At 49.4% G+C, this 23,215-nt stretch overlaps 1 protein-coding gene across 1 annotated transcript in view; it reads right to left on the bottom strand.

The window, feature by feature from the left end:
- Positions 1-23,215, bottom strand: part of ds (dachsous cadherin-related 1) — a 240,356-nt gene that overhangs the window by 32,259 nt on the left and 184,882 nt on the right. The window contains exons 2-5 of the mRNA XM_046619356.2: positions 18,975-19,155; positions 15,118-15,585; positions 1,580-1,740; positions 735-1,139 (exon numbers count right to left, since the gene is read on the bottom strand). Coding sequence (XP_046475312.1) covers positions 735-1,139; positions 1,580-1,740; positions 15,118-15,585; positions 18,975-19,155 — 1,215 coding nt within the window. The remainder of the gene's footprint in view (positions 1-734; positions 1,140-1,579; positions 1,741-15,117; positions 15,586-18,974; positions 19,156-23,215) is intronic.

Genomic DNA, 23,215 nt, shown 5'->3' with positions numbered 1-23,215 from the left:
ATACACGTATTCACCTCGACTCGCTTAATAATAATTCCCCTTCGTCGGAGAACAACAAGTAGGTTTGAACTCAAGTCTCACTGTATCATACTTGTTCGAAAGACACGAGGAAAAATGATATAAGCTGTAGAAAGAGTTGATACTGGTCGAATGCTCGAGATGCAACCTTGTTACAGTTGTAGAACTCGGCGAAGAGCATGAAGCAAACAATGCATGGTGAGAAAGGAAGAAATATTTCAAGATATTTGAAGACACTACGAAGATTGTATAGTTGGAAGATGGGAAGAGGTAAGAGGAAACGAGAGGTTCAACCTAGCTGGTAGAATGTCCATCGAATTCATCTTGACCACGGAGAAACGAGGAGATAGGTTTTTTGTGGGACCGGACGTGTTGGTACGGGGAGAGTCAAAACTTGAGCGGTCCGAAGGAGAGAGAAATTAATAGGGATATTACACACTTGAAAGCGTCGTAATCAGGCGCGTTTAGAATTAATTACTTTTCCAATTTCCAGGTTAACGTCGGTAAGATTAAATGTTGTTCGGTTCCCCTCGAGGCCGCCCGAGGTGCCAGTTATACACGTACAGGTCAAGGTTCACTTTTAGCAAGGTGGGACGCAGGTTGTTACATGCGCGCAAGATGTACGCGAAATAACTTCCTCGAGTAGCTCTGGGAGTGCAGAGATCGAGTTGAAGCCCGAGGGAGCGCGACGGGCGTGTAATGAAGATTTTTCTCACCTGTGAGTCGAGTCTGGCGCCCTCAGGAACGTCCACGTGGTACTCGTTTCTCTCGAACACCGGGGGGTTGTCATTCACGTCCTGAACCTCGACGCTGAGGCTGAAATTCGCGAAGAGACCCGCGCCGTCCACGGCGCTTATCAGCAGGCTGTGCCTCTGCTGGGTTTCGTAGTCGAGCCTCCTCACAAGGTAGAGCTCGCCGAGCCTCGCGTCGATCCCGAAGAGCTCGTTGCTGTTCTGCGTAAGGAGATAGCGGAGCGGTGCCGGTGGCGTGATGTCCGGGTCAGTGGCGTGCGCCACGTAGAGCGGCGTGTGAAGAGGGTGAGACTCGGGCACCGATATGCGCACCGAGGCCGTCGGAAAGGATGGCGGGTTGTCGTTCACGTCCTTAACCTCAATCTCGACCTGCACACGAGACAATGGGTCAGGCTTCGGTCTCATGCTCCGAGGAGCGACCGTCTCACCGAGTCAATTGGTTCACGGAACGGGTGGGACTGACCAAACAACGCTTGCATTACCGCTGACACATGCTTATGAGCTCGGAAAATATTACGTGCAACTCCTTTGGACACGTAAGCAGCTGTAATGTTGACGCCCGATGGAGTGCGCGGAGTATGCGGGTAAACCAAGTCCGGTTTGAGCGGTAAATTGATATTGGCAAACATTGACAGTGGCGTACAGGCATTGTTTGGTTGGCCTCAACGGAACCAGCCAGTCAGTAATTAACTCGGCGTGAGGCAAGGCTTTCAGCTTTGTTTGCCGAATAAAGTTTTTTCTTCATGATTCTCCTCAACCTCCACAGACAACTTTTTGCCAGATTTGCAAACGAACGGTGGCGTACTCACTTGACAGTATCCTACGAGTACTTCGCTGCATGCCGCTATGCTCAGCATGTACGTCGACCGAGTTTCCCGGTCCAATGGCAGTTGGGTTCGCAGGAGTCCGGTACCGGCTTCGATTGACACATGAGGCTCTTCACTTGCTAGGAAAAATCGCAGAGCGCCACCTGAAACGAAAAAAAGATGATGAGCACGTTGACAGTCGTGACTTTTCCGTCATCGCCTGGTCACCACTCTTCCAGAGCTGGTTCTCTTCGGCGTTTCACCGCAATGACCGGCTTTCATGGTTCAAATCGGTGATCGAAGGGCATTGGCTCTCCTGTGTATATTGTTCGACCGATGACTGGCGCATAAGAGAGCATTTATCTATTTGTTCGTAGCGGTTGGGCGGAATGGTTCGCCCCTGCCTCGGGCAGCGGGGTACCAGGGCTGATTGAGGACATTGTTTGCAAATATGTACTCCGCGCTCGCTGCAGGAATGACGGGAGACAAGGTCGGGGTACGTGATAAGGGAGGAGTACGTCACATAGGTGAGGATTGGATTTATACGAACATCCATTGGAGATTTTTAGCACCGTTCTAACAGTAGCTACTGATGTTTATACCCTGCAGGAATCGGCGTCACGCTCGACAGTGAAGTCCATGGCACATTTGGCCACGGAAAATCTATCAGAGCCAACTACGCGCTCTGCGCACTCGGTCAGTGAAATTTTTGCGCATATCTTTCCGTCCCAAGTTACGATACAAGGCTATTTATATCCTCGACTTCTTACGTTGCCAGGATTTGACCGTTCTTTTCAACCATTTTTATCCCCAGTAATAGACCCTGCTGCGCGACCCTCTAGCCAAGGCCTAGCGCTTGCCTGAACATAACCGTTCTCATCTCCGTTTTAACGTTCCACTTTTTGCACCGTTAAACACGCTCGCAATCGTTTTAATTCGAAGTAGTATCTCATTCGTTCAGCCGAAGAAGTTGAAGCACGTGTATAGGTACACGCATCCTCACATTCACAGGGTGGCCTCAGGAAAGACAAGAGGCTCTTCTTTCCACCAACTGTTCGTGCTGGACTGAAGATCCTCGAGTCTGTGTTTTTTCTTTTTTTTCTTTGAAACTGTTTAAGGACTCGACTGGGCGAATAATATGACTCGAAGCAATTTTTCGCTTGTAATTTCCTACCTCTACATTTCAAAAATATTGAAAATACCGACGACAGAGAAAAACTTTCAGAATGAAACTATGTATACTGTGTTTCAGAATCAAAAGTGAAAGATAATAGTTGGTTTAAGGATGACGTGAGTGTCTGGTATGTAATGCATTAGGAATTAGCGAAGCAAGGGGGACAGAACGATGTTAATGCGACACCGAGTGCATGGATGTATATGAAGTGATCTTGCATTTTCGTCCGTTGCCACTTGTTGACAGAGTGGTGGTGATGGTGAGCGGGGATAAATGGAGTCTCCGGTGTGCATAATTAGGCTTTTTGTTGGCATGCTCGAGACTTGAGACCGGCCCTCGCGTTCAGGGCGTTCATGACGCTCAGGGCGCCGCGCCGCAAGACCTCGGACCCAATGGCGGGGACCTTTTGCGGCTTATTAACGCAAGAACCAAGGCCTTCTCAGCCTCACTGTACACGCGCAGCCACCCTCTCCATTAATTATATTCTCAGCGCAGTAGAGCTCATCCTAACTTTTTACGCCGGCAGCTCACGATGTGCGTGCCCGTCCGCGTCTTTCCCACTGCCTCTGCGTAGTTACCCGACACGTTCGATCGATTGGTCCAGTTGCGATCCGCGGACCAATGACCTCATGGAAATGCCAACAAATCATCAAGTTTTACGGCGTCGGTCCTACATGGGAATTGGGTGTAATTGAGACACTGAAATTCCGAGACCTGGGTGTCCAAACTCATATGGCCGACCGTTTTGCCTTTGTTGTACGTCAGCCGGTACGACGGATGTCTCTTCTTCGGTACGAGGACAAAAGACCCATGGCAATTCTGCAGCGCCCTGGCCTCATATGCTTCCACCCCACGCTTTTCGGGTCTTTTGATTGCCCGGGATGGGCCCGCACTTTATTATACGTTTCATGCCCCGTCCTCCAGAAATGTGCACGTGCTTTTTATCGCTGTGAAGTCGTTTTCCCTGACGCAGACTTTGTATCGAACGATAAATTTTTTTCGTTCTTGTGACCTAGATCAAGGGGAAAACAAAAACGCTTTTGAAAATATTTTCACCGATACCAACGCGGTGTAAAAGGACTCGATGTTCACTAGGAGTTCATTGCTCGATCGCCATGGGCAGCCATCATCGCCTAGTGATTGATGGCCAACAGCCGATGCGTTGACCCCCTGACTTGACGTGAAAAAAGAAAATGGAAAGGAGAGAAAAAACTAAAAAATCGTTGTATTTAAGAAAAAGAAAGTAAACGTACATACGGATACTCAGTGATAGAAACGAGAACAATGGGTGAGACAAAACGAGGAAGAAACTAACGCGATGACCCCACTTAAAATCAATTAATAGGCAAATTGGCTTGGGCATTACTGCTGGCAGATGTAATTTCGTGATGAATGATTTAACGGTGAGACGGAGGCCTGCGTGGTATTCGAAATATAAGCAGTGTTGTACCTTGTCCACCTACGCCACGAGTACCTCGGGATCACCGACAACAAACGACTTGACGCACGAATTCCTCCGCCCCGCGCATCATGCAGACTCCCGAAAATACCTTAAAGGCTCTAACCGAAACTGATAGAGCGAGATGACCATCGTTCACAGTCTCTCTTTACCTACATACCCACGTATGAGGGTAAATGGCGTGGTTGTCGCTGGTCACCGTCTCTCACAAATTATCTCTGCACGCGCGTTACTCTCACACATATGCCGATGATTTGTTAACGCTGAAATAAATTTCACGCGTTCACGGAGAGAAGAGATAACTCGAAAAAAATTCTTCTCGCGTCCCCGTCTTCAAAGGAATAATTTTCCCTAACCGCACGCCTTCGTTTAGAATGTCCATTACAGCTTTGACCGGAGCTAAAGAGCTACCGTTTTAAGAATCTTAAGAATCGCTGCATAGTTAGGGAACAGATTACAACGCGTGGTATCCACGACGCAGTCTGGCGTTTGGAGAAATTCAACGCGAGATGCAACGATGACCCTGGAACCCTGGAGCCAGCCGACTTGTTCAATTGTAGGATGAAAAACTGGAGCAGCCGATGCTGCAGTGTCTCGACGAGGGACACCCGGGGCCCGATCAAGGCCGTGAGTTATTTCCACTTCTATGATCACCGACAGTCGACGGCAGGACGACATTGGGATCGCCTTAAAGACGACATGATCATGCCTTGCGGACTTAATTCTCTGGCGATTACTCGTCGTTTTGTTTCTTCCGAGTTTTTCCCATCCGTCGAAGAGAATGTTCCATGTAAATCGATCGGCATGCACCTTTACATTCGTTCGGACTGTGTCCAGTCGGATGGACTCACTTCATGGCCATTGAGCGGTGGCTGAAAATGGGCCTGCATCACTCCCGCGATTCGAAAGTAAGAAACTAATTTGGCATTTCGCACGCAGCGTCCACCTAATGCATGCGCGCACAAAGGTACGTGCAATATATCTTATTTTCAGACTCGGGCCTCTGGCTTGCCTTTGGAAGAGAGTAGAGAGGTATTCCCGCTTGAATAATGACGACATCCAAATCCTGTTTAAATCAACATCCTGACAATAGCTTTGCGGGCGGCTACAACTCATTATAAGATTACCTTGAGAGGGTATCTCGCCCTGGCTCCATAGAGCCAAGTATTTATTGACTAAATAAATTACAATTGCAAGACTTAAGCGTTTTTCCATCTCCCTGTACGCTTCACCGATTCACTTCGGCTGAGATCAGGTCTCGCCGTGCCTGTTTCGTCGACACTCTTCCAGATCCGCTTTCTCTTCCAGGTTCTCCTCGCTTCCGCCCTCTGCTCGGTCTAACGGAGACAAATTGCTCGCAAATTCGGTTGCAATTCAAGAAATTGCCCCGCAGTTCGATGCTATCTTCGAAAAAACATACGCTAAGCGATGAAATCTCTTTCGGGTATTATTGTTATTCTCGATAAACTGTTGCGGAGAGAATCGCGGTTGAACGTGAGTATCGGCGAATCGCTTGCACCTTATTAAGCGCCCAATCCACGTGCGAAGCCCGGGAAATTTGAATGCGTGTTCTCTCCCTCTCTCTCTGTCCCTCCGGCATTTTACCATATTTCTATCGGCCAAGCGGAATCCATTTCTAGTTCCTTGACTCCTGCACCTCCCGTCAGTCCCTGGACGCGGGGAAACGCTCGCCTGTAGAGGCTCTTCACGCACTTCTCTCCTCTCTCTTTCCCTCTCTTTAGGACGCGTCAGGTGTAGGTACCTCGAGTCCAAGAGACGCGGGGACTCTTGTTGCACCGGATAACAACTTCGTGGGCGTTGTAATTCCTCAGTCACTCACTCACTCACTCGCTCGCTCGCTCCTCCAGCTCTTTTCTTATGCGACTCTCAACGTCACCGCAGGTCGCACCCATGGATTTGCATGGCTTGCACACATCGTCGCCGTACGGTAACGACTCGACACAAAATCCCCGCTTATCAACGCCACAATCGTTCAATCGACTTTTCGGCACCGTCTTAAACTTCGCGGGTCAAGTCAGGCCGATGCAGATTGAGATCTGTCGCGTTTCAACGAGCGACCGATCCGATCTTGTTGCGGAATAGCCGCAACCGGATCTCGGAATGAATAATTCCTAAAATTACTACAGCCGGTGTGTGTAGTAACACATACACAGCTGCGGAGACGTGAAATGAGACCAGAAGATTATGGTAATCGATTAACCGATTCGTTCAAACATATCTTCCGGCATTTAAGGTCCATATCTCACGACTTTTGACCCAGGCAGTGAGGATCAGCTCGGTACAACCTTGCGGCGGACCAATGGATGGACTTAATCGGGTTTTAAACCACGCAGAGCCGGTCGGCCTCTGCCGACAAGGTGGAAGTGTGCCGCGCCATATTCAGATCATCGGAGCGCCGATGGACCGGAGTTTCCACAGCGTATAATAAGAGCTGACAAATTCTGGTTATACATAGAATATAGCCGAGCTCAGTTTACGTGTGTGCACATATATTGCTGGCGTATAAAAATCGGATCTGCATAATTCTAGCGATTTTAATTGGCCTTAAGGACGGGGCGGCTGAAATGTATCTCGGATGTTTTGCCACATTTCGCCGCTCTGATCTTCCGTTCACAATCTTGTTCGAATCGGTTGATCGCCGCACGGCTCGCGTCCTCGACGTTGTCGTGACTAAATATGAATAGCCGTTTCAGCCCCGACACTTGCGGCTAAAAACAATCTTGTAATTAAAGAATGATGATTAGCCGGTTAAGCCCACGTCGAGCAATGCCGCGAATGCGATGAAGAACCGATACGTCTGCAGCTTGGCTCCCTCAGGCTCCCGTCACTCCTGCGGGGCCCGACTCTCGCTCCCTCTAAGGACGATGGGCCCCGACTCTCGACGCACGCCGGGCCTCGTCTCCCGACGAACCGCAGGTACGGTCAGGTGTGCTGCTCGGACCTCTAGGAAGTGACCTGCCATGAATTTAAGGTGATACGTGGACGGGTTTAAGTGCACGCACGAATACTCAAAGGCGACGCGACGTCGGCTTCTTTCTCTCTCTCTCGCTCTCTTCTTTCCCTCTCCCCTCTTTCAGCAGCCGAGATTAACGTTTTTACTTTTTACTCCAATCGCCACGGACCTTCTGGAAGTGTACGTCGATCGACAATCCGATCACGCCTACGGTTCAGCGTTATTAAAAACCGGTGTAAAACACGATTCAAATGATAATTTGGGGGACAAAGAAAAGGGAAAAAGAAGTCGGCGCGCTGGTAATCGTTCTAGGGTGATGCAGAAGCTCCTTGGTCCGGTTTTTTCCTCGACGGAAACCAAGCAAAAAACCAACGAAGAACATTTGGCCAATGAAATAAAAATATCAAGTCCTTGCCGCTATGATTACAGTCACGTGAATAGTCGATGACAACTAACATGTAGGTATAATTGAATCTTGGCCCAGGGAAAAAATATTCCAAAGTGCAGACTGAAAATGGTTGAAGAACACAACAAAGTTGGAATGCTTGAACAGTTGGCTGCAAATTGAACCACGCTGCTCCGTCACTCTCTGCAACAGCAGCCGGAGAGTACAAATGCCTACACATATTACCCGTCAATTAACCCTCGCGAGTTGACTATCGAACGAAATCTGGTTTGACGAGGGATTCCCGCGTTCGATCAAAGAATGTCTCGTTATAACGGGTGCACAATGGACCCTGTCGTTCGGCCCTCTCGAGATGCTCCTCCGCTTCCGAAGGGGGGCCCGTTCACAGCCTAGCCGAGATTACCTACATCCATTTAAGAGTCCTGCCTTAGCCGCGTCTAAGCCTCTTTCAGTGATTCGCCTCTGGCTTCAGGTATTATTTTCGACTCGAGCACCCGGTCTTATTGTCACCATCCATTGTCTTGTCGTTCCACCTTATTACCGCGTTCTCCCTGCAGCCACCTTTCTAGCTCAGCCCCGGCCCTCGTCTCTCCCTGAGAATCATCCCCCGTCCGAAGAGAGGGGAAGTGGTTGGTTTCTCTTTCTTTTTAGCTTATTCTTTTTCATTACTCTTGGACTGGATTTTGCCCCCAATGTTTATCCTCACTTCCGAAAGCATCGAGGGCCCGGTCTCAGCTTCTCATTAACTGTACTTTCGAAATACGTACAAGCTGCACTTCCGCGTAACGACCTTTCGGTGTTAATTTAAAGGCGGTGTAGCACGCCGTAAACCCAATTTCGTTACAAGCGCACAGACCCGCGAAGTATTCGTACATTGCCACTCGGTTTCTCCGGGAGCATATTCCTCGGCAATTCAACCGATTTATAGGGTCTCTCGTATCGCTGCGAGGTAGAATTTGCCACCTTTACGTAATTACGAAGGTGGCGTGATATCCTGCTCGTGAAATTGTTCCCTCGAATAATCGCGGAAGAGGCAAAGATGGAGATGCAAGTAAAAAGTCTGACTCAAGAGGATTGAAAACGATCGTTCAGGATTCGAGTATTCGCAATATCGCGCACTGACCGATCGGAGCATCTGCGCACCAAGTCCAAAAGGAGGATTTCTTTCGCATTTAGATCGCGGATCTGACCCTGATTTTTACAGCTCTACAGACGAGATGAGATAAAATGCCAAGATAATACGGGACCAGAAATAATCAATGATCGGAGGCGAGCTCGATGCCTAGTACTAAGTGAGAATAAAAGTGAACGAAGCAAAAAAAAACAATCCTCTAATACACGTACAAGGATCACGGAACAACGCAGCACAAAGCAAGGAAGGAATTCGCTGCTGCAGATGGTCGAAAGATACAGGTATAGATACGTTTAACTGGGGAGGGTGAGAGAGGGCGGAAAAATCAGCTGCGAGAGAAGGATCGATCCCCGAGCGTAATACGTACAGGCGCTCAGTTTGTTCGACGATTTCGTACCAACATCTCCGCGCAGATGCGGCTTTCGTGTGTAGATGCAGGTACGCGTCTATCTTCGCGAATCCCCCAGTTCCGCCGACGAGAGAAGAGGGAAAAATAAAAATAAAAACAAGAAAAATCACAGTGGGCATCTCGTGGATCCCGGCACTCAGCATCGCCACCGCCGATGTAAGTATAAAGTACGAATAGTCACTCTCTCTTTCTCTCTCGGCACCCGTTTCAATGGTCCCCCTCTCCACCTTTTCATGTCTTCGGCTTCGTTCCATCTTGTCGGTAAGTGGAATCTCACCTGCGCATGCACGCCCGTATACTGGGACTTGAATCTCCACGGAGTTCTATTTGTGCGTTGAACAATTTAGGAATTGATCTCGGATTTTGAGTTCTGAATTTTAGATTTTTTTCAGAGCTTAACCCTGCTGAATTCACACGTCAGGGTTGAAAGTTTGAAATTTGAGATCAAACGGGGTATGCATTTCCGTTAATACGTACCTAATGCCATTGACCGAATTATGCCAAAGCGTGCGCGAGGTGCGGATGCGCACATATAGGTATGTTCAAACTTATATGCATTGCTGCAGAGGCAGAGAAATATGCTGCGCGTGTTCCACTGCGGTGGCACCAGCGCGAGGATTTGCATTTGGCAGTAAACAGTCGCGTCGAAAATGATATAAACAGGAGAGGGGTTCGCAAGAGAGTATGGCAAGAAGGAGGCTGCAAAAGCAAAGAGGCGAAAGGCTCGTGAGCAGCTTCTGCACAGCTGGGATTATCATACGGAGCCTCGATTCCTCCTACCCAACCATCCGCCACCGCCACCCACCGCCTAACTTCCTTAAATGCTAATTTACCAGCGAGCTTGCAACCGCACCGCTAGAATCGCGTCTTCTGACAATTTTTTTCTAAAAATTTTGTAGCGAAATTGCGCACGTTTTTGCTCTCGATCGTTACTGCAGATTTCCTTACAGCCCCGGAATCGATGTCGTGACGCGAGTCGATCGAGCATATTTTCACTACATGTGTACGAAGAGAGCTTGAAGGGTGTGTCAAAAGCTAGCCGAAGGTGAAAATGCGAAAAGATTTGAAGATGCCGAGGGAACGATTTCTGGGAACATTGGAAGTTACGCGAATCTCTGTGACACGAGGAGCGGGATTTCTTTGGGACTGGCCGGAGGGGGAGGGTGCAGCGATGGTGGCGGTGGTATCTCGAGCGCATCTTTGGCGCATGGTGAAGTTGCGGGGTATGATACGGAGCGCGGTGTGGTCGTCGTCTTCGTTTCGTCGTAGCGTCGCGGTAAAGAAGCGCGATGCAAGCCAGCAGCAACAGCCACGACGATCGTTGGAGAGGATTGAAATTTGCAAGTCTGGTGAAAGCGGTAGCTGGAAGGAAGCGGGGGAGGCGGAGGGTTCGGGAGCCGTCCTCAGCCCTCGAGGAGGCGTCACGACGTCGAACGGTTTGTATTGTTTCGCCCAAGAACCGCCGGGCGAACCATCATCTGATTTATGGCCACCGTATAGTCGGCCGGGTGAACGCCGAGGAGTTGGTATATAGGCGATGCACGTCGATATAATAGACCGGGAATGACGTACTTCCACGAAGGTAGCTACAGAGTACGTCAATAATTTCCGTGATCAAGCGTCACATCGATCAGCGTGCAAAGCGCATGACGCGGACATGATCGGGACTGTTTGCGCGAGAGGCGATGATTTGCAAATGCTAAAGGTAAACATGACGCCAAGCTTACAGGCTTTGATCCCGCAGATCCCGATCCAGATCTAGATCGCGATCCCTCCCCATCGGACGCAGGTTATTCGAATTCGATAAATAAATTAAACGACTGGTGTAACACAATTAAAATAATCTCGGAATATAAAACGACGCTAATACAATCAGCCAGAGACACGGTGAAATAATTACCCGTTTGCCTGGCTTATACCTCCTCCAGCCTCGTGCAGTAGTCGCACCAATTAGAGCCTCCTCATGGTACACGCATTTGTTCGTATCGCAGCTCTCCGCTTGCTGCGCTAACCGCGAACAGCCTCCAACTCCAATATCACCTGCTCCAACAACCTCGTCCTACACCACGAACCGATTTTCCAACCTCCAGGCCTTCGGAGCACATCTCATTCTGCGAAAACTTGCTCAATCCTGTTGTCGACTTCCTTCAGGGTGGGTTACAAAAGCGCGCTGCGGTTCGAATCTTATATTGATTTTCAGAGCTGCTGTCGACTTACATGAATCGTATCAGGCAACCGGACTACAGATTCTGCTGAAACTTCTGACGGTGTTTTTTTGTGATGTGGAGTCCCATCCGTTGATCCTTTCTTTGCTTTACAATATTTTCCATTTTATACTTTACTATGGCTTTAAAGTGATAATATATCGGTTTACACCCGAATGCGTGAGAACCTGTCAACGAAACTTCAAAATAGGACTATAAATATTACTACTTCAGGCAAAATACACATCAGCTTTTGTTTACTAAGGCATCTTACTCATTGAACTACTACTGTAATCAATTTTAATCAAAGTGAAGAAAGGCCCAATGGATGAAACACACTATCAGAAGCTCCATATTTTATTATTTGAATTTTGATTAACAATTTCAATTAGTTGAATCGAATGAACTGAAATTGCATGTAGAAATGAAGTGAAGCTAACGATTTCCAACGATCCGTTTTCGTCTCTCAAACGGAATAATAATTCGCTCTGAACGCCTGCAGACATCCCGCAATCAGCTTGAATTCACTCAAGGCTCACGTCAGTGTGGAATTTTTTATTTTTGTAACCGCCGTACGATGTAATGCGAACCTGGATTCCTAATTACAAAGTTTGTGTTCTGCTGAGGGCTTAGAACTTCGGTCCGCCTATCATCCCGAAGAAGGCTAGGCGGTACCTGATCATGGGAACCGTAATTCGGGGCCTAGAAGTGCTTTGAATTTCGGGACAAAAAAGCTGGCGAAACGAAGTATCGTCGCTTGAGTGAGGAAGAGTGGGTACACCTTGCGAACCTGAAAGCAGTCGCGAGCGGTGATATTTAAAGCGTATGTAAAGAGTAGAGCGGTGCAAAAAGGCGCGGACAATGGCGGCTTGAGCTGCGTTCGGCTGCCCGGAATCCGCCCGCGACGATTTATGCGGGCGGACGGCGTTCCCGCTTTCCGTCTCACTCGCTCGTCTTCCCAGACCTTCGCCCTTCTCTCGTTCACTCCTTCTTTCTCTCTGTTTCTCTCTCTCTCTCTCTCTCTCTCTTGCCGCGCAACTCGTTTCTGGATCTCGTATTTCTCAGGTTCGCCTCGCCTCTATAACAGCAGAACGGATACCTACACCGGAAGATTGTCCCCAAATTGCAACAGTTTTCCCCGCTGATCTTTGATAATCCCCGATGATACGAAGAGAGAGGGAGAGAAAGAAAAAAAAGTAAAACACTCAATAATCTAGCGAAATTTGATATTCAGGATTGTGACCGTGGTCTGCGAATCCAGTGATCCGGTTCCTCTGGATCCACGATAAGGATTGACGCATGGTTGAATATGTCGAAGCCTTATCGGTTCACGGCTCGAGCTGTTCCATCGCAAGTTCAGTTCTACGACAGAATTTTCGCTCCAATGATACACCCGATTCGATCGCGAGCTGTGCGATGACTGCCCCTGTTTCACGGGGAACTAGAAATGGTAGCGGCATGACTCGGAATTGAATTAAAAGAAAAACGAAAAAAAAATATACACGAAAAATGGTCAGGGCGATTGAGCGAGGCCGCTCGCGACTTAATCTGATAATCTGATTGGCTGCTGTGTGTCAAATATTACAAGCGAAGGCCACGCAAAGTCCGTGCAACTCTTCAGGAACAGGTTTGCCCCTGGTGCAGAAATATCGGGTAGGTAGGTACGTCGTTCGAACGGCGTTCGCTGCTGACATCATCGTCCCGTCGTCGACGTCGTCGTGGGCACGGCGTTCTTTGCGCGGCTAGAACAACCTCGCATAGCAGGTAGACAAGGCGCGTATATAACACGTATAACCGCTCGGCTAATTGAAGTGGTGAAAATTTATTATACCGGTCGATTGAGAGAATCATGACTTCACGCCGGCACTCAAACTATCCATGACTCCGGTGTACCGTATGCCGTTTCACGTTTGCATCCTGCTCTAGGTACCCACCAGTATACGACGTTACGTTCTATAACCCTCCGTCATGCAAGTCGCATGATCGATGAATCAGGTATCCCTGTGTTTCAAACGAATTCCACGATCTTGTCGAAAGGTCTTAACGTATCCGGGACGATTACGTTGATGAATTTAGCGCTCCTTGGTTTTTTCCAAAGGGTATATTTTCGCATTCCAGAATAACCAATTGCTTCGATGAACATTCTAGGGATTATGCTCACTTCTTTGTAATTCATCGCAAGCTGGAGTCCAGGCTTGTGGCAATTTTTTCATACTAATTTTAATTAGGGTGGTTTCTAAGGATCGGAAAATTTCAAAGCCTTCACTGGCTGGCAATAATGAGAATTTCGTGCCACTCTTCCAGTGTGACAAGAAAAGTTGTGTAGATGCACGCGATGACTTGTTACCAAGATACCCAAGTACAATCAAATCGTTACGATATAGGCGTGTTTATTTCAAAGAAGAAGTAGAGCTATTTTTTTTCCTGCCCATACACGGTACACGTGTCACTAGCAGTGAAGGGGTCAATCCAGCTTGACCCAACCGAAGAAATCGTAAAGTGTTATTCCTACCGGACGTTGATCCATGCGCAGTAAAGAAGGCCCGAGTCGGTATCAGAGGGCACGTCAATATTCGCCGACATTTACGAACTGCCGTAGGTATTGGCACAACGCCATGCGATATAATGACATTCACACGGGGGCGCGTGTGCATCGTTGCATACAATACATGAAGACATGCGCACGTAGAGACGAGTGCATACGCGCAGGCGGAGGAGAGGCGGCGGCAAACAATGCGACGACCTCCAGTAAGGTACCACGACACTGACTAACCACGAGGTGGTGTGCCGCGGGGCCCGAAGAAGGGGGCCCGATCCTCACGGGGTCCGTCCACCCCGGGGGAGTCGATCCTGGAGCGTCGGGAAGAGCGCGCTGGTCGTGACGCGGCCTATCTTGCATCGGATGTACCACCAGTGTGGAAACACGGATACAGTGCCCCTCTTCCTCGGTGAGCATCGGGGGGCGCCCCGCACGAAGAAGCTGAGCACGGAACAGTCGCGCGCCCCGCGCGCTTTCGTATCCCATTTCTGCGTCTCTTTTATTCAAATTTATTTGTTTCCACGGGCGTAGCGCAGCGTGCCGCTGGGCCCTAGGACCCCGATAAGCTCCACGTAGCCCCGAACCTCCCCGAAGCCTCTGCGAGCACATTATGCCGAACCGTATACGGGAAGCGCTGCGCTCGATCGCGGCTTCGTGACCTCTGACAGCCGTATCGCTAGCCGGACAATTCCTTTACCGCCCGCGCTCCTCGAATCCTCGACGTATGGTGCACCACGTCGCTTTGACGCGACTCCCTCCTCCTCCTCCTCCTGCGGCTCGACGACCTCGTGCAGAATAGGAGATTCCCTCGTATGATTTACATGCCATCAGTTCCACTCGTGACGACGCTATATAACCGCGCTTTATGCACCGGTCAAACCTCCCAGGCGTCGAATACCGGCTGGCCAGATTCCACCGCTCTCTTATCACCCGGATATATGTTTACTTGCAACGTCAAAATCACCCACATTTTTGCATAATTGAGTTGTAAATGCCGCGTTCAATTGTTGACGAAAATCCCGCTAACTAAACCGAGCATTTCGAAACTTGACCTTAAAACTGTTTTTGATTACTCTTTACGTTTTCTTGAGAAACCGACGATGAAGCTCTCCTCACAGTGACCACGCATTTTACGAAGCTTTTAATCATATTCGTTATATACCTACGATTCTACAAAAGCGAAAATACAAATACGATAATTATTATACTAAAGCGATTAAAAAAATCGGAAAACATCGACTTACCGGAATCGGAAGCAGCCTTGACGTTGCCGATGATGGTGTTCTGGGGCACGCTCTCCTTGACGCTGATTGAGTATTTGGGTCGTTCACAGGCAGCAATTTTGTTCCCAGCGGATGATACGGATATCCTTACCTCGGCATCCTTGAGGCAGTTGAGTCCCGCGGCATCGGTAGCGGTAACGTTGAGATGGTGAAGTTGGGACCTGCCGAGCAGGCTGGGCTTGGCGACGTAGAGATCGCCGGAAGTCCGATCGATGCCAAAGACGCCAGCGTCGTTTCCGCCGGAGATTCGGTAAGATACCAGACCGAAGTGACCGGCGTCCTTGTCGGTTGCCAGGACCCGGAGAACCGCGCCGTTAACGGGGTTGTCGTTCCGCAGGGTGACGTTGTACTGCCAGGGGTCAAAAACAGGCCGGTTGTCGTTCACGTCCATCACATGGACCAGGACTATAGCGGTCGTGCTGAGGCCTCCTAAGGAAGACGGAAAGAGAAAGAATTGGTGAGAATGGAGGAGTGAGCGATCGTCCAGTCTCGCGCTAGTCCGTAGCTTGGTCAATCGAGGGGGGAGGGGCAAGATTCCGGGGAATTGGTAACGAACACTGGGATGTGAAATCCATCGAGAATCCTCTTATTGAATTAAATAACGCCTCCGAAATTAGCCGCATACAGAGAGATCGAATCGGCACGGCTCGCTGGCACAACGCTGCATTGCACCTATACCTACACAGCTGCATACCGGCCCATAAGGCGAACTCAGACTGCTACGCATAAATCATAAAGACCACGTTCGATGGGCTTTTTTTTAAAGCCAATCAACCGGCAGTGCCCGTTGCAACACTCTCGCTCAAGTGAGATCGCAACGTACCGGGTGTCGGTCGAAAAACCCGTTAAAAAAACCCGCTCAAACACCCGGCGTTCATCCGCATCGACTCGCCATAACCGCGATCAGCCGGTATCTTCCTGCGTTCAGCACGGATATGCGCCGGTACAATGCCGTATGTAAATCGTACCGCGTTAAGTTTGAGTTGAAAATCGACGTTGTCGGCGTTTCGTGTCATTTCACGGAGGGACCAATTAAGTCGTAGCTGCCAACTCATTATTCACCTGCACTCACGCGCGCACGCAAACGCGTGTACCTTCGGTCGTCACGTCAGGTACGTAGGCAGAATTTTATAGACGTATCCATTGACACATAACTCCATTTTCGATCACCATGGACTACGGTAGTCTGCAGGTTCACGGCGAGCTTGCACCAGCTCTCTGCCCGCAGTCAGTCTCGAATACGTAATTTCGTTGGAAACAGAGACGTTGACCGCCAACGGCCCTCCGTAGGTTGCTCAAGAGCTAATAAGTAGCCTATAGTCGAACTACCAAGGCACGCGTGTGGAGTTGGTTTTTATTTCCATCCGCATCGGACGACTCGGTGCCGTTAGCCTCGCTGGTCTCTGTACCCCGAGTAAAATGAAAATGAGCATGTCGAGTACGGTAACCGGTGGTTAAAACAAGGATTCCTGATCGGCTTTTGCGCCGTTGCGCAACGACTCTCGGGGAGAGAAAAATAGTAAAGAATTACGAAAATTAAGGATTACACGGGCCGAGGTCCATCGTCTATCCGTGGCTGAGGCCACGTCTCGTTTCTTTCTTTGTAGTGACATCGACGGTGGATGTGTCGAAACCGAAACTGGCTAATAACGCTCGAACGGTGTTGATCCTCTGCGATCCGCGTCCGGCTGCTGTGGGGTGACTCGGTAGGGCTTAACGCAAGTGTTAATATTAAAGACAGTATGTAAAACTGGTAATCCGCTGTTTAAACGCTTCACAACCGTAACTCATAGTAATGTATGGACTCGCACCGGCACAGCTCCGAGACTCAGGAGATTTATGGCCTTGGGTGTCATTGGAGTCATGCGTCAAGAGTCCCCCACCCCTCCATCTTCGGAGCCTCATTCGTTCCCCCTTCATTGCCCTTCACCCTCGCGGCGTTCGGAACTTCCTACAGTCCCACGAATCGTCGACCTCTCCGATTCCCATGGACCCAACTTGAGGACTTTTCCTCCCCAAGCTCCGATTTGATTAAGAAAACTTGGCGAGAACGACGCGAGCGCTTTCACGTCCGTGTCGCGTTTCCGATCAGTGCAAAAGCAGCGCTAGGTTGATGGTGAGGACGGTGGGAGAGACGAGTTGCAGGGCCTGAGCCGAAGGATGCGAGAGAAACCGAGAGATTTATAGGGCTGGTTCCTCTATCCTTGTGGAGGGCGTCCGGGGCTCTCAACCGTTCCACCACCTCCCCAAAGCAACTTTGAAAGGCAGCACGGCGGTACCGGATGTGGGGCATTTCTTCCCTCGGTGCGGATTTGAGAGAAATGGGTTCGGCGTGTGGACATGGAATTTGTTCGCTTCGGTGTGCCCTGTGCCTTACCTATATACCCTTGGTTTGACGCATGTGCAAAATGCCGCGAACCCGGCTGTTGACAGTGATTTACAACGCGCCTGGACTTCGCATGGAAATTCCATCAACGATCAGCGTGCCACGAATTCCGGTCCTCTCCTCGCCGTTTTTCAATTCACCCTCTTCAATTCGAACGCGACGACTTTGAATAGGCGCTGTCCAATAGCTGTATCCGCGATTGATGCCGAGTGTCTTATGCTACTCGTATTTCAGGCAGGATAATACCTGTCACAATTTTCCGCTGTGAATCTCTTTTCGTCCGTATGCTAGGCTCACCTCCGTGTTAAGTATTAAAAATTATTTGTGAGGTTTAGTACTTGAACAGGTACATATATGTACTCACAAAAACGATTCATGTCCTCATCCACGAGGTGAAGTTGAAAGATATCTCACAGTCGGATTTTAAGGGATTATTTTGAGGGACTTCCGTGTCTCTCTGGAAAGAAAATTTCTCCACGATATTATCTTCTCATAGTCTAGCAGTCCATTTGAAAGCATCGTTGGGGTTAATTACTATCCACGAAATATTTTAACAAGCTATCCGATTTTCCATAACGGAATTTCGCTAGATCAAGTGTTTAATTGATACCACGGACTATCGAATATGTTTCAAGCACCGACTAGCAGCGAGGTACGAAGGACTCGACATCCCCATGCAACTCCGCGTGGCACAATGGTACCGGCGAAACAATCGTGTCGGTATAAAGCGAGGAACAATTATAAGGAGAACGACAGCCACTTGCATAAAACGCTACAAAGCTGCGCGACAATGCAACCATAGTCGCTCAGCGGTTGCGTCGCGACGCAAGAGCGACGAGACGCACGACGCTCGTTGAGTCGGCCACGGTATAAGCTGTTGCAACGGCTACCGCCGCATGGACGATGGAACAGCCGCGGCTGAGGCACAATGAACCACCAATGGACTTTACCCATTGTCCTTACATATGGGCAACGTATACTCGTTGAAAATGGCCACGGAATACTGGCAACGTAAATCATACAGCCTATTATAGAACTACTAGATTTTGCCACGCCGATAGGCCGCCTCTTCTGCACACTACCCTATACTCACCATCGCCGAGAAGATATCGGCTCTCTTTAACGGCCCAACAAGAGTACCCAACCACTTCGCGCTAACTAAATGCCCACTCGCAGAACTCGAGAAGGCAATTCACACGCACCCTCGACTTATCGTTACAGTCGTGCCTTTTTTGAAGAATGAAACAAAAAAATAAACTCTGTGAGAAACTGGTGCACCGAATACTAGAGATTCAGAGTGTTCATTGCGATCGTATTTTCTTTGTTAGTAAAAAGGCTCTCTTCGTTTATGGCCATACCGGTATGACCAACAAGTTCTCTATTCTCGATTGAATACAATGCCGGAACATGTTACGCAGGGTAGTTTACGCACCTCTGTCAGTTGCGATGACCGGTAATTCAAGAAAGGCTGCTGTTTCACGGTCCAAAGGTGCCCTGACGCAGATTTCGCCAGTATCACTGTGCACCATGAGTTGTTCAGTGGCGATTCCACTTCCTCCCAGAGTGTAGTTGACCATGGCGTTGACTCCGCAGTCAGGGTCGGTCGCCTGCACCTGAAACATTATAGAAAATGCGCTCATTAGGTTGGTAGGTTCGTTTGGCATGTTAGCACTGGGGGTCAGAGTTCAAATTGAATTGAATAGATTTGGTTGTGGCTCGATACTTGAGCTGTCGATAAAAGAACCTGGCACCGTTCCCGCATCATGGTTTCGCTTGAATAACATGTGCGGACGTCGGTACGGCGGCTATGACGGACGCCGCGAGCTCAGAAGGCTGTTATTTATGTGGCAGGGTATCGCCACCTCCTTTCTCGGGGACGTCAGGTGAGCATCGAGGCGCCCTGGCCCCCAAACTATTAAAGCAAATCAGCTGACTTCTTAATGCCCGGAGGAGAGGCCTGCGCTCTTCATCCGCAATGTGCTAATCCCGGTGCCGAGTGGCCGCGGATTTCGGCTGACGCCTCTGCGTTGCTGCGTTTTTTGAGATGAGTGAAAACGTGGTCAATCGGGCCTCCGCGCAGGCATTCGAAATGCGCGAAAAGCTTTTCGGAACGGCGATGCGGCGCTGCAGCTGCGGCTTATATCTCGTTTGCGCTACTTGGACGGTCGAGATCTCGTATCTTTTTGAAAGGGTCTCGACGAAAGGAGCGCAGGGCAGCCTGCGCGAGACAATCTCAGAGGAGAGGTGAGGAGAAGAGAGGAGAGCGGGAGTGGTAGAGACGAGCGGATAATAAAGCAGGAGTCCGGTCCGCGAATGATTTAGTGGCGGTCAGTCGAATATCTTCCCGCCACACTGTTGCCACCTCAAGAGTGGATCGCAGCCCGGGTTTTCGTTCGGGGTGGCTTCACGGCCGCGGTAGGGGGACCGGGGAATGGGGACCAATCGGGCCTGTTTCTCCACCCCGACAATCATGTTAATGAATTACTGCACTGCCTTATCGGCGACGATCTGCTCTACTAATTCGGAACCGCTTCGCGGCCCCATTTGTTACGCTCCGGAGTCCGGCTATCACTTTCTACCAGGCCGTTTTTTCCTTTCATCGATTTCGAGATAGCAGCTGCGTGATAATTGATGCATTATCTGTGTTTTCACTCCCGGAAAAACAGGCGTTCGGAACGCACCTTAGGCTGAATCAGTCGTTGGGGCTTCGTACGGCGTTCACCTGCACTCTATGATTCTCACTCTTTGAGAGGCTCCGATTTTATCTCCTTGTGCTTTTTCCACAGGGGCGCATCCGTGGCAATTAGCTTCTGCTAATTAAACAGTTTTATCTCGTATTAGTTCAGGACTTCGCAGCCGGTTCTATACTAGTTCCACCCATTTCTGTACCTCTGGACTTGGGTATCCGGTACACCTTTGCATCGACCTGTACTTGTTATCCGCGCTGTAGACCCTCACCGCAGATTGTATAAAACGCATTGTTCTATTGGTTTTGTTTCCTCTGGCCTTGAGAGGAGAATATCGATTTCAATCGGAGCACCGAGAGAACAATCCGTTGCAATTCCTATGCGACTCTGACTACGCGGTTTTGCCAGTGGTTGCTCGAGACGAGATCTCCCGGCATTTCTTAGTGGCGTTGAAATAACAATTCTTTAAATTCCTTGCTTGTAAATTCGGAGGGGCTGATCACCGGTATGAATAATGAAACTGAGTTTCGGTAATTGCGATATTTTCTGGGTACCTTAACGCTACGACTTATAGATATTCAATCCTGACCGAACGGGCTATCGGAACTCGAAAATAACGTATTCCAAGACATGACCCGACGGTGTATCAACCTAAACATGATTAGTATTTTCGAAACGCCTCGCATAAAGCGTCACCGTGTTGTACGTGTTTGAAAATTCGATTGACCGTAGCTATGTGGGGGCGTGAGTGAACGCATGATAAAGAGACCTGTGACCGCTGAGGCTAGAAAAACGCGTTCTTAGATCATTGAATACCAATCAGCAGTTCTGCGGTACGAGTTAAATTTATGCGCCCAGCCAGTGGCTTCTGATCGGCTCCGCGAATGCAAATGAATAATTTTCGCGGATTTCACAACATCGACCCACCTGTGACGAATGAGGCACGTGTCGCGAAATAATGACGGTCATCTTGTCACCGAGTTTGGGATCGGCCTTTATCCAGGAAGTCGGGGACGAGGAGTTGGCGATTGATTTGACGAAACGGTGGACGCCTGCTCCGGGATTAAATCACGTGTTTAGCCGACCTGCACACCTATCTGGGTGGGCCGCATAGCCGACGTGGCCGCATCTCTCATCCCGTCTCCTTGGGCCAGCGCTCCGTTGGTCCCGGAAGGAAAATCCCGCGCCTGCACGGCAGACGGTAGAGAAAAATATTTTTCCGGAATGCGGGTTAATTATAATCATCCATCGAGGAGTTGAGGCAATGGCTTCGAGTCTCGCCGGCTGAAGCACTTTGATGAATTAACTCCGGGTGTAATATTTCTCTCCATGGTGTACGCGAGAGGGACACCGAAGGGATACCGAGGATCCTCTCCCACGCGGGCGCAATAAAGGAGCGCGCGCCGCGTTGAAGAAAAGAGAGAGAAAGAAAAAAAACGAGCTTATAAAGGAATCTATCATATCCCGGCGATATATGCGCGCAACCAGTATCCGAATGGTACACCTATATACCCGTGCAATTTCAGATGCGTTCGCCGTTCATCTCTATGCATGTACCTGCGTCATATATGCCTGTGTAACGCACAATCGCGCAACGGCGCGGCGGTTGTCTACACCGGTTATAAAGTACGGCGACCCTCTTCTGAACCAACTTGGGTCTGACGCGCTGCCGTCTTTAGACACCGTTTTTTTCTCATACAAGCATGCATAAAACGTGTATATAGTTAGGTGGATATCTGCAATGCCCAAGGTACCTGTTCAGCGTGTCTCAGCCCCGAGCCACGCTCGACTGATGCTGTGTACCTACTTTAAGAATTCTCGATGCAAAGTTAGTGCAAAAGGGCCCTTCTGATGGTCCCACGTTTTAGAAATACTGCGAAGATTTATATCGAAGTTGTTCCAGTGGTACTAATGAAAATTTCCCGTCAGAACAGGTTGAAAAAACAGGACAGAGAGAAAATTTAACGGACCGAAAAAAACTTGTAATCTGTAATCAGTGACTCCACTGTACAATATTTGATATAACTTGAAAACAGAGTCAATTAAGGTTCGTATTTATCACCGATTGAATGTAGCGCTAAAGCACGGTTTTGGTTAACTTGGGAGGCTGAAAATGGTACGTACATCCATCCTATAACACAACTGTCGATTGAAGAACTAAGTAACTCCCCAAATGATTCCCATAAGACAGTGACGTTCGTTATTCGAAAAGTGAAGTTTCGTTACACGATTTCCATGGAACTTTGAACCAGGTTTTGGCTTTCGCTTATCGAAGGTATAATGAATTAAGCTTGTACTTGCGCACCGTTAGTTCGAGAAGCTTGTGAAGCCAGCGCGAGAGTTGCTTACCCAGCTGTGCTAACTACCAGGCACAGCAGAAGAAGGCAACAGTTACAAATTGTTCACGAGGAAAAGTTATCGCAGTAAATCGTGGAGGACTCGGAGCGCGATGCCTCTGGTATGCCGAGAGTTTTTCGCGAGTGTTGGATGCACGCAAAGGATGAAGGACGGGGCTGGTCCCCGTCGGTGGTGTCCGGATGTCCCGCACGCGGATAATTACGCACGGAACGCATCGCCACCCGACCGGCGTCGGCTCCCTTTGGCCAAGCCTGCGTCGCGATATACCGGGCCCCGTGGAAGGTGGCGTGCCGATGTGCTCATTTTTAAACCCCCCTTCACCTATCGTCGGCCGTAAGACCGGCGCACCATTCATTCCCCCGTAGTGTTGAGCAGGCACTCGGTACTCGTATCCTGCGTACGCATCAGCGCTCACCTAGGCATTACGTTGCTGGTACCTTGTGTTCAACATCTCCAGATGCAACGGCAGGAATCTCGACGGAAATTGATGGTATTGGTAGCCCCGCTAATACGTGCAGGTCTGAAACGCATTCCTTCGAGTCCGTCTGGACGATTTCAGCCGACTGGCAGCTCCGAGCAAGTCTGATATCACCGCTTGAATCTTTTGGCGATACAGACCAAGTTTTAG

The sequence above is a fragment of the Neodiprion pinetum genome, chromosome 3 (genome assembly GCF_021155775.2).
Source record: "Neodiprion pinetum isolate iyNeoPine1 chromosome 3, iyNeoPine1.2, whole genome shotgun sequence".
NCBI lineage: Eukaryota > Metazoa > Arthropoda > Insecta > Hymenoptera > Diprionidae > Neodiprion > Neodiprion pinetum.
This window is presented reverse-complemented; position numbering and strand designations above follow the sequence as displayed.